General features: G+C 36.9%; 1 protein-coding gene across 2 annotated transcripts; it reads left to right on the top strand.

Annotated features, from left to right (window-relative positions):
* The first annotated feature begins 7675 nt into the window (after positions 1–7675).
* On the top strand, positions 7676–14300 carry LOC131536109 (gastrula zinc finger protein XlCGF49.1-like). 2 transcript variants are annotated; one of them, XM_058768845.1, is made up of 3 exons: positions 7676–7872; positions 7954–8194; positions 12933–14300. In XM_058768845.1, the coding sequence occupies exon 3, from the start codon at positions 13124–13126 to the stop codon at positions 13880–13882; it is 759 nt and encodes a 252-aa protein (XP_058624828.1). In that variant the 5' UTR covers positions 7676–7872; positions 7954–8194; positions 12933–13123; the 3' UTR covers positions 13883–14300. The 2 variants fall into 2 exon arrangements, with proteins under 2 accessions (XP_058624828.1, XP_058624827.1); XM_058768844.1 differs by having other exon boundaries at positions 7676–8194.
* Positions 14301–18764: the final 4464 nt, after the last annotated feature.

Raw genomic sequence — 18764 nt, forward strand, 5'->3', positions numbered from 1 at the left:
AAGGCTACTAGTTCTGCAGCTTGAGCTGAAAAATGATCTGGAAGTCGACCTGAAGCAACTACTTAAGTGGTGGAAGTTACTGCATATCCTGCTCGTCTGTTACCTTCAATAACTTGAGCTGAACCATCAACAAACAACTCCAATTCTGCGTTCTCTATGGGAGTTTCTGCTATTTCACTTGTCGCTGCATATGTAAGCGTAACACAATCATGAGTCATTTCACCTTCACCCTCTAACACAACTTCAGTCATTGCAGACATCATACATGAGGATGGGTTCGTGACTGGTGCACGCTGTATAACAATGTTCGGGGCTGTGAGAGTTGCTAACCAATTTCCCCAACGGGAGGAGGTGACAGAAGTGACTTTTGCTTGATTCATTAGTGCAGACATTGCGTGAGGGCATTTTACATTTACATTCTGACCTAACACCATTCCTGATGAAGCCTGAAGCGCTAGATGAACTGCCTGTACTGCTCTGAGGCATGGGCCCATACCTTGAGCGACTATGTCAAGTTTACCAGAATAGTAATGAATTGGGCGTAAGCTGCCCCATGATCTTGCATTAGACATGCAGTCATAAAGCCTAAGTGTTCATGGACATAAAGCACAAAGGGTCTATCTGATTGGGCAATTCCTAATGCTGGTGCTTGACATAGTGCTCTCTTCAAATCATTAAAAGCTTTGAGATGAATTTCTTCCATACAAACAGTATCTGAATCTTTACCATGGCCTTTCAACAAATCATAGAGAGGCTGTGCAATCGAGGCATAGTCTTCAATCCAAGGTCTACAGTAACCTGCTGTTCCTAAAAATGAGCGGAGTGTTTTAATGGTAGTAGGCGGAGGTATGGCTTTGACTGAAGCCGCTCGATCCTGTGTAATGGATCTATTTCCTGCACCAATTGTTTGACCCAGAAATGTGACTTGCTTTTTAGCAATTTGAGCTTTGTGAAAGCTGCATTTGTGTCCTTTATGCAAATAGTCCAACAATGCTGTCAATTCAATTTGATGTACATCGTGGTCTGTTGAGGCAAGCATAATATCATCGACATATTGAATCATAGTGGACTGTTTGACTGGACATTCTGGGTCACACAAATCACGTCTGACAGCCTGATGGTATATGGTCGGCGAATTCTGAAATCCCTGTGGCAGACGTGTCCACTGGTATTGTTCATAGTCAACTGTGAAAGCTAACCATGACTGGCTGTCAGAGTGCAACGGTACAGAAAAGAATCCATTAGACTTATCAATTACTGAAAAAATCTTACAATCTAATGGTAAGCCATTACAAATTGTAGATGGATCTGCCACTAGGGGGGTGATTTTATCAATATGTTTATTGGCTACTCTGTAGTCTATTGTAAGTCTCCATGTCCCATTTGATTTCTTGATGGGCCATATGGGTGAATTACATGGACTGTTGGTTTTAACTAGCACTCCTTGCTTCAGCAACTTTTCTACAATAGGTTTGATTCCTGTATAGCTTCCTTATTAATCGGATATTGTTTGGTGACCGGAGGTGGATTTCCGTCAATTTAACTGGTTCTACACCTGTTAACAAACCACAATCATCCTTGTCTTTAGCCCAAATTAGATGATTCTGTAAGAAAGCATACTCAGTAGGGATTGCATTATTGGTAGAAACTTGTGCTGAGGAAATTTTTATGCTAGCGGATTCTGAGGACACGTCTAACGTTAGATGTACTTGTCTCAGAAGATCCATGCCTAAAATTGCACCTGTATTTAATGGAGCACATAGCAATTTTGTAGTCAGAGTTTTTGGGCCAAATTGTACCTCTATGGGCGGGGTTTCATACAAAACAGAATCTTCACCTATTACGCCAGTTAAACAAAGTTTGGTTTTCTTGTATGGGATGTTTAAAACTTGTGCCAATTTTGTAGGAATTACTGTACACTCTGCACCTGTATCAAGCAAAAATCAATCTCTTTCTCTTTACGCTACCTTTCACAAAAATTCTTTTGTCATTGTGATGGATTACAGGGAAAGGTAGCTACTCACAGCCCCAACAATTAGTTTTTTCCTGGTCTTGTTGTGCTCTTAGAAGAGCCTGTACGAGCTGTCCTAAAGTTTCAGTGGTCACTGGCGGAACTACTTCAGGGTTGTAGGCAGGCTGAGGAGGAGCAGAATTATGCATACCATTTCTTTTACTATCTTGCAACTTCTTCCTACACTCTTTCTCCCAATGTCCTAATTTTTCACAGTAGTTGCATTTGCCTTCTCTTTTAGACCATCTCTTATCTTGTTTTGTTGTGTTAAACGTAGCTGCTGCTACTCTCACTTTTGCCTTGACATCAGCATCTCTTTCCCATGTAGCTAACCTGTCTAGGTTACTTCTGAGAGTTCTGTTAGACCAAGTTAGATCTAAGAATGGTAAAGCTTTTCTGTATTCGGCTACAAGGCCATCTGACCAGATACGAACTAGGGGTCCCTTGTCATCTAGCACACTTTCAGGGTCATCAACAATTCCACTGTAAATTACAGCTGACTGACAAAATCTCTCAGTATATTCACTCACAGTTTCTTCTTTCTTTTGCACACAGGTAGTAATTCTAGACCAATCTATTTTGGGTCCCAAGATATTCTTTAGGATTTTCAAAATACCTTCTCTTAAATCACCTTTACTTGCATGTCGCAGTTCAGAAGTAACAGCAGTTTCAAAACTGTTGAATTCAGATTCAGTTAGAATTTGTGACATCAACTGCGTTACCTCTGTTAAAGACATGTCGTAAAGGCGCATTTTACTGATCAATACTCTTCTAAATTCAGAAAAATGTGTGCGTGCTGAGGGTAAGCTCTGAGACAGTCTCTCTATATCTTTAGGTCCTAGTGTTTTGGCAACAGTTTGTACTGGCACAACAGAAGAGTTGAGGGGAACACTTTCAGTTTCCTCAATTCTGAGAGATCTTCTCCGAGCACCACAAACATTGACCGAATTTACAGGCACATCAATTACTGATTGGAGAGCTACATCTCTTTCAAAGAATGCTTGTAAATCAGGGTAAATGCTATCCGGCTGGCTAACTTCCACATCAGTTTTTGCTGCAGCTTTGTTGCGGTTCAATTTCTTAGTCAAAGAGGACACTCTAGCTTGAAGCTCATTGTTCTGTTTCTCTAGCTCTGAGTTACGCTGAGATTGTTGTGTAGCTAGTGCTAAACCAAATTCTCTGTGGCAGCAGATAATGCCTTTCACGTTGTTCTTGCGAACACATGCTCCTAATACCTTTTTACACTCATCTACAGACCAAGTCTTATCTGGATGGATCTCATATTTCTGAATTAGTTCTTGTCTAACTTTTTCAGTGACTATTAGGTTCATTTGCACTCCTAACAGTGATTTGAATTCGCTATCTGACCACAAAGGAGTCGCAAGACCACCCTTTTCTGTTGTTGGAATCAGCCTAGCATTCCTTCTAACCATTTTGTACGTTTCTTCTGTACCACACAAACAAAAACACTAAAACTTCTCTGATCAACAGAGGGTACACTTGTTAACACAGCTTAACTATTGTTAACTTTGTTACCACACAATCAAAACACTAAAACTTCTCTGATCAACAGAGGATAAACCAAAATTATTAGCATGAAATGCTAAACTTCTCTGTGAAAAGAGGATAAACCAAAATAACTAGCACGTAAATGCCAATCTTCCCTGCCTACACAGAACAGAGGATAAAACAATATTAGCACTTGATGCTAAACTTCCCTGCCTGGACAGAGGGTAACTTCATCTCTAAAAGTTCATTTTTTTAGAGGAAAACTTAGTTAACCAAACCCTACAGCTGTCTGTTAACTCTTCTCTGACGGCGCAGAGGATAAACAAATTTGTACTGGTCTTAAAGGTTCTTTTGGATTAGAGACAGCACTCACCACAACCTTGGTTGAGAGAAAAATTCAGTCTGGAAATCTTTGTTCAGCTTGAAGTTTTCGCTGGATTCCAAAAGATGCAGTCTGGAAGCAGATCTTTGTTTGAGCTTGAAGTTTTCAAAACTGGATTCAGGTGAGGAAGCTGGAACTCTATCCGGGTCACGGCACCATCTGTTGTGAACTTTTATCTTCTACGAAGCAGAGACCAGGAGACGTTGGGATATCTTTCATACAGAAGTTACTCTTTATTGAGAACTCGCTGCGTCGCTGTAGTCATCCAAGTCTAACTAAAGCAGTGATACATTGTAGTTTTAAATACATTTTAGGGGGCAGTGCTTAGGAATGGAGACCAAGCACCTGGGTGACAACTTTAAACAAAGCATGCAAATGAGAAAGACAGACCCAATCAACAACACTCGATTGCATTGATAATCCAATCAGTCTAACGATTCATGTCTGGGCCAGGGGGCTCCGAAAGCCATTTGCAGAACAAAAGATTCGAGTCTGGCTCATTTGGCTCATTTCACTTACAATAGGAGAACAGGAACTGGCAGGGACCTCTTTGCATCTGATGTAGTGATCTGACTCATGTCACCATTTTTCACCTTAAATGCTAAATACAAGGTATATAACTTCTTCAGTTTGTACACTATTACATTGGAATCTAAATTAAACATTTAAATAAATTTGTAATCCCACAGTACTTAATCACCTGAGATTATCTGTCATAGTTTGTATGTTGTTCCAGCCGCGATGTCACAGAAATTTAAACCGTTTCTAAATTAGAAATGTTGCGTGCCGCTGTCGCAAAAATACTTTTTTTTTTTTTTGGAAGCAAATAACAACCATTCAGTAGAATGACCCTTAACCATTAGGGTACCTGTGATTTTCACTGAAATATTTTACTTCTTTCGTTTTTCCCTTGTCCTCACTCTCAAAGACTGTTGGTGATGATCGAATACCATTCGAGTATATTTATTTCAATTTATTTGGTCTGTTTTTATTTATTTTCATTGATTAAGTGCAGATCGGCTTTTTTTTTTTTTTAAAGGAAAACAGATCAGTGCACCTTATAAGCAGGGTTCCTCAAATCTTACCCTGGAGGTCCAATCCACTGCAGATCGAGTTTAGCTCCAACCCTGATCAAACTCACCTGTCTGTGGTTTTCTAATGATCCTGAAGACACTGATTAGCATGTTCAGGTGTGTTTGATTAGGGTTACAGCTAAACTCTGCAGGAAAGTGGATCTCGAGGTCCAGATTTGAGGAGCCCTGTTATAGACGTATTATTTCGAGACACCCCTCGCTGCAGACTGTAGCGCGGTGACGTCAGGTATCTACGTCAGGTATATGTTTACCGTGCATGCGCAAAGTGACGTATGGTATGTCTATGACACGCATGCGCATTGTGTGTGTAATTTGCATTACGTGGTGACGGTAGGTGTTTTTGCGTCGTGCGTGACGTAACACGTCATAAAAACGCATGCGCATACTTAACAAAATACTCTAATAAAATGTAAAAGTATTAAGAACACTAAGGTGGAAAAAAAATAAAACAATAAAATGTAATACAGCACATATCCATGATTTTAACCATGTCTCATCTCAGGTAAAATGATACGGAATTACAGAGTTTATTCTGTAATATCTGTGTAGTATTTTATTTACAATTTATTAACATTCTGTTGCACTTTACTTCACTGTGTATATTGTAATATTACCCTTTAACGGCGCCTCATATATTTCTTATTAGGCTAGTCAACATTACAAAAGATGACATCAGTCGTCAGCTCTATGGCGCAGATGGTAAATCGTGTGTTTTTCACATTTTGACGCGATCGACTCAGGTTCGAATCCGCCTTTTAGCAAAGTTTTTTCTCCCTTTTCAAATTTCAAATCACATCAAAAAAGCATTTATTTTCAATAAAAATTAAGGAAATAATCAAAAAAATCATATATCCATTTAATAATTTGAATTAAAATTATAATTTACTATTATTATTGCATAACGTTAATGTTTTATAATGTACTACAATACTGAGGTACAGGTAATTACCACTGTTTGCAATAAGTAGTTTAAATAGCAGAAAAGCCTGCAAATAGCTGCTGCCTTTCTTATTTTAATCTGTCCTCTGTCATGGTTCTTGTTTATTTATTTATTTTGGCTAATTTTGGACATTTTCCTTTTGCTTTGGCAATTCTGCATGTGAAATATTTAAGCCAATAAAGTAGTTTTAAATTCAATTGACTACATACAGTATATTTTCAGTGTCTGCATCCCATTTTATGCATGGTGCCTCCAAAAAACCAAACTGATAACAGTGATCTTTTTTTTTAATTATTATTTCAAAGAACAAAACAGAAAATATAATTGTATATACAAATATAGATTAAGACTATAGACTATAAACATGACACAGGAGAAAGAAAAAAAAATTGCATCTACTCATTCTGAAATTCACCTCCATCACAATCAACAATCAACCGAGCAGTAGCCCTCAAATTCTTTGAATGAATAAAACCCACACAGGACTCCACTCCTGCCATTCTCGACATACCTAGGTGTGCAGTCTTTAAATACAGTATCTCACTGCACCGTAGGCACTGGGCCTGTGAATACGGCACCCGGCACTCCTGTCTGTATTGTGCAGAAAATGCACTCCAGTTCACGACACCTAATTTACATAAAATAACAAACAATATTAAATCATTTTGAGGAAAGGCAAAAGAGCCATACAAGGAAAATATTTTAAATGTATTTTTAAATATTATAGGATGGTGTTAGAAAAAGAGTGTTGTTTGCTTTGTCTGTAAAGTACCTAAAATATTTAATTTATAATCATCATTAACCAACTAAATTAAAAAAGTTTGTCAAGTCAAAATTTAGGTTGGCTTGGCTTGAGAAAGCATAGCCTGAAACAATTGGAAAGTTTTACAGTTGAGGGCAATACAGTCTATCAGGAAAAAATAAATAAATAAATAAAACAGATAGTTGAGATGAGACAGACAGAAAGATGAGAAGAGAGACAGACACTCAAATACTTTTTACAGTATTCACTACATGTTAAGGAGTTAAAGAACTATCTGTCTAGACATATGAAGTGGGCCTCTTCTCTGAATTTCGTCTCACTGATAATGTCCCTAAAAAGTCATATGAACATGAAGGTAAATTTAAGAGGTAACACTTTACAAGAAGGTGTCATTTGTTAACACTAGTTAATGTATTAATTAACATGAACTAACAATGAACAATACATTTGTTACAGTATCTATTAATTTTTGATAATGTTAATGCAAAAGATGACAAATATGAGAAACATACATACATACATACACACACACACACACATATATATATATGTATGTATGTATGTATTTATTTATTTTTTTTGCAATGCATGCAATTCATTACTTTATTAATATAAGTATTTCTGCTCTATTTTAATACATCTTTAAAGGCTAATTTTAGGCGAAATAAGACTTTTAAAGACCAGCAGCAGAATCCCTGTCACGTCGAATACTAACACATATCATAAAACATGTCATAAATGTTTGAAATCGCACACATTTGCAATGACACTCTCTGAGATTATGACCAAAGCATCCTTACAATTAAAAGCCAACACAAACGCACATATTTAAGAAAACAAAAGTAAGTAAATGTTCTGGAAGTGAATGAACCATAGGTAACGTAGGTACGTGACGTCACCGCGCTACTGCGCCTGCGTGTCATAGACATACCATACGTCACTTTGCGCATGCGCGGTAAACACATACCTGACGTAGGTACCTGTCGTCACCGCGCTACAGTCTGCAGCGAGGAGTACTTGATTATTTCCCTCCTCTCTCCGCTTCACTCCAGTCCAGCGGGTGGCGCTAAAACACATCCGTTTGTTTGCTAAACACCATTAAACCTCAGATGAAGTAGTTTAGTTTCACCGGGCTCTCTGTTGTTATGTCGGGATGCTAGCTTAATACAAACGGTTAGAAACTGTTTCTGTTAATAGAGAAATCTAATTTTTGGATCAGGTCAATAAATACCAGTAATATTTTCATCCTCACAGTCGTGACTAAGTTTTGAAGCAAGCAGGAATATCTGGAGGAGTATCATCTGAACTGAGGTCTGCTGCTGTGAAGATGGTGTTTGTTAAAGAGGAGAGTGAGGAGACCACGAGTGAACCAGAAACCTGCAGAATAAAACACGAGGAACCAAAACCTGGAGAATAAAACACGAGGAACCAGAACCCTGGAGAATAAAACAGGAGGAACCAGAACCCTGGAGAATAAAACAGGAGGAACAAGGAGGTTGGTGTTTATTCTTCATTCATCTTTAATGACTGTTTGTGGTAACTTACATCCACCGATCCTTTATGTAAAAATAAGACCTTAACTGTCACTAAAGTCTTAAATCCATGTTGCAATGTTTCTTTTGGAAGTGTGATTGAACCAACACCAAGGATATTTAATTATTAGATTTTATTTTTGCTTTTTGGAATCATAAAACTGTTGAACTCAGAGCATGTGAGACTGAATTTGGTTTTACGCTAGTAGAAACCACATTTTAAGTAAAGTCGTTGTAGGACTATGGTTATTTTCAACCATGTGAATGTCCTAGTAGAGCGTTATTTGCTTGTTCTACACATTTCACTGCAAGTCAGTAACAGTTTTGACTTGGGTAAAGTTGGTTTTATATTCGCACATTCACACATTTCCGCGTTCAATAACTTTCTAATTATATGTGCAATAAAGTTATTTACATCATTGTCAACCTACTACATTTTTTTTTTTCACAATCGATCAAAATGGGCAAGTATTGTTTTAATGTCATACTTACTTGCGAATGTCCGCTGAATGTCCAATGTAGTGTGGTTAACAAAGTAACTGAATGCAGAAGTCCGAATGTGCGAATATAAAACCAACTTTACCCAAGTACAGTTTTGCAAACAGACTTTTACTGTAAGATATAATCCTGACAGCATTGTCACAACATGGAAGTAAACTTGCTTATTCTAATGTCTGATCAGTGATTACTGATGTGCAATTATTCAAGTTCAGTCAGATTTTATTTGTCTCAAAATTGTTCAATGTGTGTGTGTGTGTGTAAATCAAGCCAGGGACCAAACTTAACATTGTTTCTCCTAATAGCATGAATATAATGTTATTTACATTGTTAAATTACAGAAAGTGATCAAAGAACGCTCCCTATTTGCTGGAGCTGTCAATCACACAGCACAAGTTTATCTGGACACTTAAAACTCATTATAATCAGTGGTTCTCTTACTCAACACAATGAACCTTTTACAGTATTTACATCATGTTTGCTGTTAGTTATGATGAAAGCATTTTGTGAGAGTGCAGAAAACCAGATGTAATGATGAGATCAAACAGACTGTCATCTGCTCAGTGCTCATCACTGCAACCTTTCATGTGAAGAGAGTAGATCTAAATATATAATGCTTAACACTTTACATGATTAGTTTTTACCATTACTCGACAGCTGTAATGGTAAAAACAGTGTAAAAGTATTTGAGACTGTTCCACATGTAATACTTCCTATGCAAAGATGTCAGCCAGTCACAGCAGTGGGCATTTCCTTTGAAGTCTCACAGCAGACACGCCCCTTCAAACAGGGCATTCAAATCAGATGCTAACATCATCATTTATTTATATGTAAAACATTATAAATGTGCACCTCAAGAAACACATTTTGATGTAACACATTATAGGTGCACCTCAGGAAACATTATAAAATAGCAATTAAAACTATTATGCTTTTTCACTTTTTGAATTTTGCTTTTGGTGCTTGACACTTTTTATTGGTCATTTTGTGTTTCAAGAAAAATGTAAAATTTTTCTCTCTATTTAACAACATTGAAAGACGATTTCCGTTACTGATCACGTCTATTGCACAGCTGGATGTTGGACTCATGAAAAATAATCACATTGTTTGTATTCCCCAAAACTGATTTACTGAAGTCAAAACACGGACGGAATTGGCGTCAGTGCGAGTGCCGCTTGCTGTGAGGCGGGAGAGACGAGACGCAGAGGATTCCAGCATTTCTCAAACAGCTATGTTCACGATTTCTGATTTACGTAACGTATACTGCGTGAGGGTGGCTGTGACTGGATGATGATAGGTATCGGTGATCGTTTACAAGTGATCAGCACTCCTGCTGTTGTATCAGTCAGTGGTTAGCAGAAACGTGATAAGGGAGGTCACATACGTGTAAGGATCCACCCGCTCCATGCTCAATCTGACTCCAATTTCAAGTGATCATTAAATTTAGACAATATTTATAATTAAACTGATCACAGATATCGTTTGTACATTCATGTAGATATTTGATTATTCTGGAAATCCCATACTTCAATTATTCATTCATTAGGGACCATGTATTGCTTAGCAATTCACTCTGCCAACAGTGAACGCACGGCACAAACTCGTCAGTTCTGAACTTACTCATAGGGTGCAGAGTGGTTATAATACCTTTAAGTGAGCTGCTCCTGCATACTCATAACAAAAAGTGTATTTTTACCTATAACCACGAGAGCTACACTGTGTTAAGCCAGCGACAGTCAGAAGTCTCCTTCATGGTGCCCCCCATGGTTCATCCATTAGTGCTTTGGTGTGATCTGTCCTGAACACAGATTTGCGGAAATACCACTACACATTAATCTTCTTGAAAAATGATTTCAGAAGAGATCAGAATAAATCGAATATAACAATTTATTATTAGTCAGGTAAACGTGTCGTGCCAATTACATAATAAAACAATAAGAAACCAATTCAAAAATAAGAAAATACATAACATCAGCTGTTCAAAGATGAATCTAAGTAAAAATGTATACCTGACTTCAGAAAAATACATAGTATGGAGCATATAAAATACACTCCACACTACGGGCTGATCTTGCTACAAAATCATAATGACCGATTTGCAACTTTGCAATACTACCAGAACAAAAGGGCCCTAAACATTTATTCTCGGCCCCCCACAGATTACATCTGTGTATGGGGAATGAGAAGCCTCCGTAGGAGCTGCTCTCGTGCCACAAATGGTCACACCTGTAGAGCAATGTTTATCAGATTTTGAAAGGAGACCGCCCACAACAGAAGTACAGAATTCACTCAAGTTTTCTCACTCAAGTGACTCACTTCAGACTGTAAATCTGTGGAAAATCGGTGCAAAAATTGTGTAGTGTATTCCAGCCTTAAGAGACTATAGATATGTTTACATCCATTTAAAAAGAGGTGTAATAATGAGGCTAGTTTCTGTGTTCATCCCCATGAATTAAATGTTTTATTTGATTTTTGAATGTTACTTAGCTGAACGTGGGCTATGTTGCAATGTGCTTGATACTTATGAATATATCGTGGGGATCGACTTGAATCGAGTTTTTTTGTTTTACAATTATTCTTTAAAAATGTTCCTTAAAATAAACAAGAATTTTTAATAAAACATGATGTGAGCTTAATGGGAACAGGGGTGTCCTACAAAAATGTAGCCATTAAGCACAGCCAGACTTTTTAATTTAATTATGTATATCTTAAAGGGGTGGTTGACTGTTTTTTTTCTAGGCTTGATTGTGTTTATGGGGTGCAGTCTAACGTGTTCACGCTTGTTTTTTTTAAAAACGCATTATTTTTCATATAATTTACCTTTAGTCCACACCGCTCTGTCCCTTCTCTGACAAACGCCTCGATTATTTCCTGTTTTTATGAAGCCCCTCCCTCAGAAATACACGATGGGCTCTGATTGGTTAGCTGGCTCAGTGTGTTGTGATTCACTAAACCGCAGAGCGTGCGTCTAAATGTTCCGCCCCTCAGCTCAGCAGCATGTGCTCCGGTTGTATTGTAAACAATGGCGTCGTCTATATTGCTTATCAATTTGAGCCCGATTGAGACGCAGAGGATATTAGTGAAGAGGATCACGCAGAACCTGTGCAAGCACGGCTCTTAATGGTACGTTTGTTTGTTTGTCGTCTCATACTTTTAGATATGCTGTTATTATGCTACTGCTTATGTTAGCTTTTAATATACGGTTTTATTCTGATTAAAGCTTTAATACAGTACGGTAACCGCACACGTGTCCATGTATAACGCTTCTCATTGCTATGTGAAAATGTATAATTGGAACAGTTTGTTGGAGCTGATCTGATGATCTGAATGAGAGAGAGAGAGATGCAGAGCAGGGCGACGCGAGGAACAGTATTAAGAACGGCTGCTTTAGAACATTGATTTTGAAACTTGTGAATCCATTAGAATTGTTAGAAGACAGAATCGCATTTCATATATGAATAGATTTTTACGTGCACCCCTAGCTTTCTCTTCCTCTTCTCTAAAGCAGCACAGCATGGCCTCGCCCCCTTCCTTACATGTTCCCGGTTTATCTGGGTCCGTGACGTATCAGACCCGGGAAGTAGTTCGCTGTAGTCCCTTACCAGCCGTTTTTGTAGGCATTAAATTTCCAGAATTTTAAAAGACGATATCTCTGTTTGCATTGAACTTTCAGCGCTGCAACTTTGCAGATATTGTTTATGCTCAAACAGCAACATTACACACTAACTAACGTTAAAAAAGTGAAATTGCAATCAACCACCCCTTTAATTGAAATGCTTTTGTCATTTAAAATAAAATAAAATATTTTTTGTGTGAGAGATTAATATTTTATTTTAACATAACTTTTTGTACTGAAACCAATATCTTGTGCACTAAAAATGTCTCAATGTAGATTTTGGTGAGATTAATAGGTACGTTTACCCTAGTTGATCAAACATATTTAATAGTTCTCCCTATAGAAACATGGAATTTGTGCCTATAATGTTTTAACAATCATAATTTTAAGGTCAATGTACCTCATTCATGAAAAGTTTCAGAGATGTGTATATATAAAATATACTAGATGTATTTATAAGACTGGACCAAAATGTTGTATAGCAATTTCTGCAATTTCCCCGATTACATCAGGGTTCACTTTTGTCTTTTCAAAATTCGTTTTTTTTTATGAGTTATGAAAATAAACCATTTTTACTTTTATTTCAGAGTTGATTGAAGGAGGAGAGGAGAAAGAAGAATTGAGTGAAGTTGAGGGAAAAAATCACTTCAGAACTAGGAAAACTTTGAGTTGCTCTCAAACTAAACGGAAAGTTTTAAAGAAAAGAAGAGCCAAGAAATCTTTCACCTGCACTCAGTGTGCAAAGAGTTTGACAAGCAAATATAGTCTTGATATTCATATGAGAGTTCATACTGGAGAGAAACCGTTTAAGTGTTCACACTGTGACAAGAGATTCAGTCGGTCAGGAGACCTGAAAACACACAAGATAATTCACACTGGAGAGAAACTGTTCACATGTGATCAGTGCGGGAAGAGTTTTGCGCAAAAAGGACACCTCACGGCACACATGAGAGTTCATTCTGGAGAGAAACCGTTCACTTGTGATCAGTGTGGGAAGACTTTCACACAATCAGGACATCTTAGGAGACACATGAACATCCATAATGGAGAGAAACAGTGCCCATGTGATCAGTGTGACAAAATATTTTTGTGGGCTTCAGACCTGAAGAAACACCTGACAGTTCATACAAAGGAGAAGCCACATTCATGTCATTTGTGTGGAAAGAGTTTTTCATGTTTACAAAATTTGAAAAGACACCAGAAAAGACATACTGGTGTGAGAGAGTACATGTGCTTTGAGTGTGAAAAGACTTTTACTACAGCAAACTGTTTAAAACTGCACCAGAGAATTCACACTGGAGAGAAACCTTACAAGTGTTCACACTGTGACAAGAGATTCAGTCGGTCAACACATCGGAAAACACATGAGAGGATTCACACTGGAGAGAAACCGTATCACTGCACTGCATGTGGGAAGGTTTTTAATCATTCATCTTCTCTACGCAGTCATACAAAAAAGAAGCACAGTAAGCAGATCATGTTCAGATCCAGCACTTTCAGATCTGATGCTGCTTCCTCACCAAATGTGACACAATAATGCATCAAGCAATAAAATATCATCTGGATAAATCTGTCCTAACCAGACATTACAAGTGACATGACAAAGAAACATTCTCTAAAGTTTTCATAGTGAATAAAGTTTATCTTCAAAACCATCAGATTTAACTGAGATTCAGATCAATTCAAAGTTCCTTCCCAAAGAACAATCTCAAAAAGTTGTATTCTTGTCTATCATTGCGCGTTCTTATGAGTTTCATATTATGTTCATTTGTCTTATAATGCATATGTGTCACTTGTAATTTGCTTACTCTTTCATGAAGGAAAGTAGAAGCTTTTTACAAACTGTTCTTGTTCAGGAAGCTGAGGAAGAGACTGTAACACTTTTAAGAAAGACTGAAATGTATTGTTTATTTGAAGAGTTTGGTTCCAAAACACTATAAATCCATTTTGATTAATTTGAGTAAAAATGTGTTTTCTTTACTAAAAAAGTGGCAAGATGAAACCCACTATTTTCTGTTTCAAACTTTCACATGCCATCTTTAGGTTATAATAACATTAAAAATTCAAATCCAGATTTTGATTTTCAAAGAATTATAAAAAGAGATTATTTTTTCCCCCAAAATGCAATAAATCCATGACTTTTTTTTTTTTTTTTTTTTTTCAAATGCAATCCGTTGAATCAATATAAAAGTTATTTTTCATATTGAAACTCTTGAAAATACACAACAAAGCAAGTTGATCCACATATGACAGCCTCTGAACTTGGTCAATCCTGGAAGATTGCTTTTAAACATAATTTCTCCCCGCACATATGTATTATTTGGAACAATGAAAATATATTGACTGGTAGCAAATCAGTTTTTTTCATTGAATGGGTGAATGAAAAAATATATTTTTTGTTTCTGATTTATTCAGTGCTCAGGGAGACCTTTCTTTTCCTCCGCTGCGCGTCGTGCATTCAAATCGTTTAATGCACAGCTAGCCGTTGATTATCCCTTACATATAGAACCCATTATATATACTATCTACAGTGGATGCGGACAGTAATGTGATGCCCCGATATATTTATGACGTACAGATGTACTCCAAGCACTCGCGCTGTTTCTAACACAAAGTACAAAACGGATTTTCCAATCATTAGAAGCGACGTAACCCCCCTATCTGAGGCTTGTCCCCCCTAAAAATATCATTACAAGCGACTCTGTGCATTGAAAATAATATAATGGACATATACTTAAAATAATTGTGTGATTAGTAAAACAAAATAAACGCAAAAAAAAAAACGTTTGATGTTCAGAAATGTTTTGATTCCCCCCTCCCTTTCCTCACAGTGGTTTGGTCCACTGCCTGCTTTCCTTCTTTACCGATACACACACACACGAGTCCGGTGAGAGAGAGCAAGTTAGTTATGTGTAAGTAGGCTATCAAGGCTATTTTATTCTCTTTAAACATCGGGTGAAATGATTCTTTCTCTTTAATACAGATGATGCTGGATCATTAATAAATTAGTCATGACAAAAAAATTATGACATCCGATGTATTTTCTATGAGCGATTATAAGGTTAACAAGCTTAATACCGTAGCTTGTCACCCACTACAACTAACACGGCGATAAGCCTATGTGTGAACTGATATTAGGCTAATATTGTAGACCTACGTGTTGGGTTTCATTCAATATGATGTTAAGTGGCAGATCAGTGGGTTTAATGCGAAAGAGACATAACTTACTAGGTTTCAGACGAAACTTAAAATACTATGGATGACGCAAAATAATAATTATAATATGACCGCGTGGGAACCATGAACTCATATTTAAACACGGTCTCCATGCTATGTACACATGCTGTGTACACATATCTATTTTTACAAGTACAATTTTGGCTGTATTATTTGTGTCCCCTTCAAAAATTGCTCTTGAGAAATTTTACGTTTATTGTCCCCGCCTACTGTCAGATGAAATTTACGCCCCTGGATGTAACACATCCAGTGTAGTCAGTCTCAAGCTGTTATGGCGTTATAGACACGGTGTAGTGCAAATAGTGTCAATCCAAATGTAAGAAATGAGGAAAATAAAACAACCTCAATAGAATGTCGCCAAAGAGGCTGTTACAGCAAATACAGTATACTGCAATTTAAAAAAAAATACCGTCACAGAAAATTCCCATGATGCAAAGGGTATTACAGTTATTTACTGTAAAGGGAATTTGCAGTATTATACTGGGTGATATACAGTAAATAACTGCAGAAATTATAGAAATGTCTAACAGTGTATATAAAAACAATGAGGCAACCCTGCTGAAAAAAAACAGAAAATCCTAATACCATCACAAATGAATCACAAATACCATTACAAACATTACAAACCATCAACTTTTAACCATTAAAAAATGGTTTTCTGTAGTGTGTTTTGGGACATATTCCATTATTGGTTTTAACAAGCCACCAATAGAAGGTGACCAGTTACCAGTAGAGACCAACAGGGTCCATTACAGTTTCCATTAAAACCAATACAAGTCCCATTATAACCAGCAAAACCATTACAAATTTTGTGATGACGTCTATTGTTTTTTCAACATTACATGTTATTACAAATGCCTACAAAGGGAGCCAAAGGCCTGGTCATTACTGCTGTTACACTTACAGGACAATCATAACCTTGTTTAATAGGCTATTGACCAGACATTTAATTCAAATATCCACTTAATCTTTAATTTTGGCCACCTTTTTGCTATAGATGACACAGCCTCTATAATTTCTTCAACAGATACATGTGGACATCACAACCCTTACAAAAATTAACCACGGTTTTCGTAGTAAAACTGCTTAATTTTCTTTTGGGTGATTTCTGAATGCTTGAGATCATAAAATCAATCAGGCAACTGTATTACTGCCAAAGGTAACTGTCTTTGACTGAAAAATTTTCTGTTTTGAATTTTAAAAAATCACAGCTTCATCGGAATGGTACGAAACTTGGTGACTTTTATGGTATTTGGAATGTGAACACACAAAAAAATTGAGGGCTTGATTCGAGCAGGCTAAGTGCTCGTAAAAAAAAAATAGTCACACTTGTGCTCTTCGGTCAAAAATGACCGACCATAGGAAAAGAATGGGAAATTGACGACAACACAAAAATTCTGCAATTTTTTGTGTGTACAATCTACAAATCTGCCACAATGCAGAGAAAACGTACACAGCAATGATGGGGTGAAACTCTAAAACATCAAGAGTGCAAGACCAACACATCCACTCACACAAACACTTAAAAGTAAAATTTTAGGTGTCCGGTCACTTTTGACTGTGAAGATCACAAGTGTGAGACTCAAATAAGGGCTACTGAAACTGCTTTCAAATGTACGATCACTTTTTACTTTAAATTTCGCTTTTGCATGAACTGTTTATACTATGGAGCGGCAGTACTCACCACACATTTTACAAGATGAGATGCTCGTCAGTGGTGCTCAGGATCTGTAAATTATTCTCCATCATCCTCAGTCATCTCTCCTTACTCTGTTTATGTGGTAAGTGAAATCTTATGTACTACAATTTAACAGCCTACCACTAGCAAGAAGCTAACCATGTTCCTTTAGTGGCTCGCATTATTTTATTAGAATGTGTTATTTGCTTTCCGTACCTTTCTGAATACAGACACCAACCCATCCCTGCACTTCACATCCCCTGCACACCCTGGAACATAACATTCATTTCCATGATCTGCCATTTTCTCTGTTGTCCTCGCTTGTTTCTTCACAATACCGGCAGAACTTATGATGATTCGGCTGGCAGCTGGCCTAGAACATGGGCGGGTATATGCAAATGTCGGGGGCGTAACTATTAGTGATCCTGACTGTTACGTCACAGTCGGTGTTATGTTCTCATTCGCCTATTTTCCGTGGTCTTTTTTATTCACGAGATTTACATAAGAAGGAGGAAACAATGGTGTTTGAGGCTCACGGTATGTCATTTCCATGCACAGAACTCTTATTATTCAACTATGCCAATACAGTTTTCCATTCTATGGCACCTTTACGTAAATATATTTTCAAATGTAACCTGTACTACTGTAACACATTTAATTCACCAGCATTACTATTATTTGCTGTTAAAAGTACTAAATTAAAAACAAAACTCATACAATGATTTTGGTGAATAAAACAAAAATGATTATATTATTATAAATTATTTAATTGGGCTTTGAATCACTGATCATGTGGAAATAAAATATATATAATTGTGAAGACAGCATGAGATCATGTTTTGGAAGATTGACTAGCAGTGCTGCAAATATGATCAGCTTGGAGTTTTATACTAAGAGTTTTGAAAATGTACTATTTGTGCAATAGCACAAAAAGGAATAAAAAAACTAGGTAAGTGTCTGTGTAAGAGGCATATCTTCAGCTATGTCTAAAATTGCTGGTGTAAGCAGACTGTTTGGAGGTTGGCAGCTTTTAAAGAGGAACATAGAGGGTGAAGCATTTGGAAAGCAACTTTGTTCCTTGTTGTGGGGGACCAACAAGGGCTTATTCACTGATCATAACTGGCAAAAGGGAACAAACAAGAGTCATAAAATCACAATGGCATCAGCTTATGAAGGTCAGTATAAATGAAATTACCCAATGTGATATTTAGAGTACATCTAGTGTAATAAGAATTCATTTATATACTAATTTATATAACTTATTTTTTTCTTCCTCCTTCTTTGTGTGTAATATTTTGTATTAACATAGATATTATTTACTTTCCAAAACAAATTAACTTTCTGCTATGTCATGGTCTCACAGACATATTCTCAAAGGTGCTGATCTCTTTTTAGCGTTGACAGTTTCAAATGCCAACTGTTGAATTAAACTGTTAAATTGAGCAATGAGAATTTGATATTTATATATGTATTAATTAATTTTGTATGTGTGTTTACTTTTAAA

This window comes from Onychostoma macrolepis, chromosome 03 (assembly GCF_012432095.1).
Source record: "Onychostoma macrolepis isolate SWU-2019 chromosome 03, ASM1243209v1, whole genome shotgun sequence".
NCBI classification, from domain to species: Eukaryota; Metazoa; Chordata; class Actinopteri; order Cypriniformes; family Cyprinidae; genus Onychostoma; species Onychostoma macrolepis.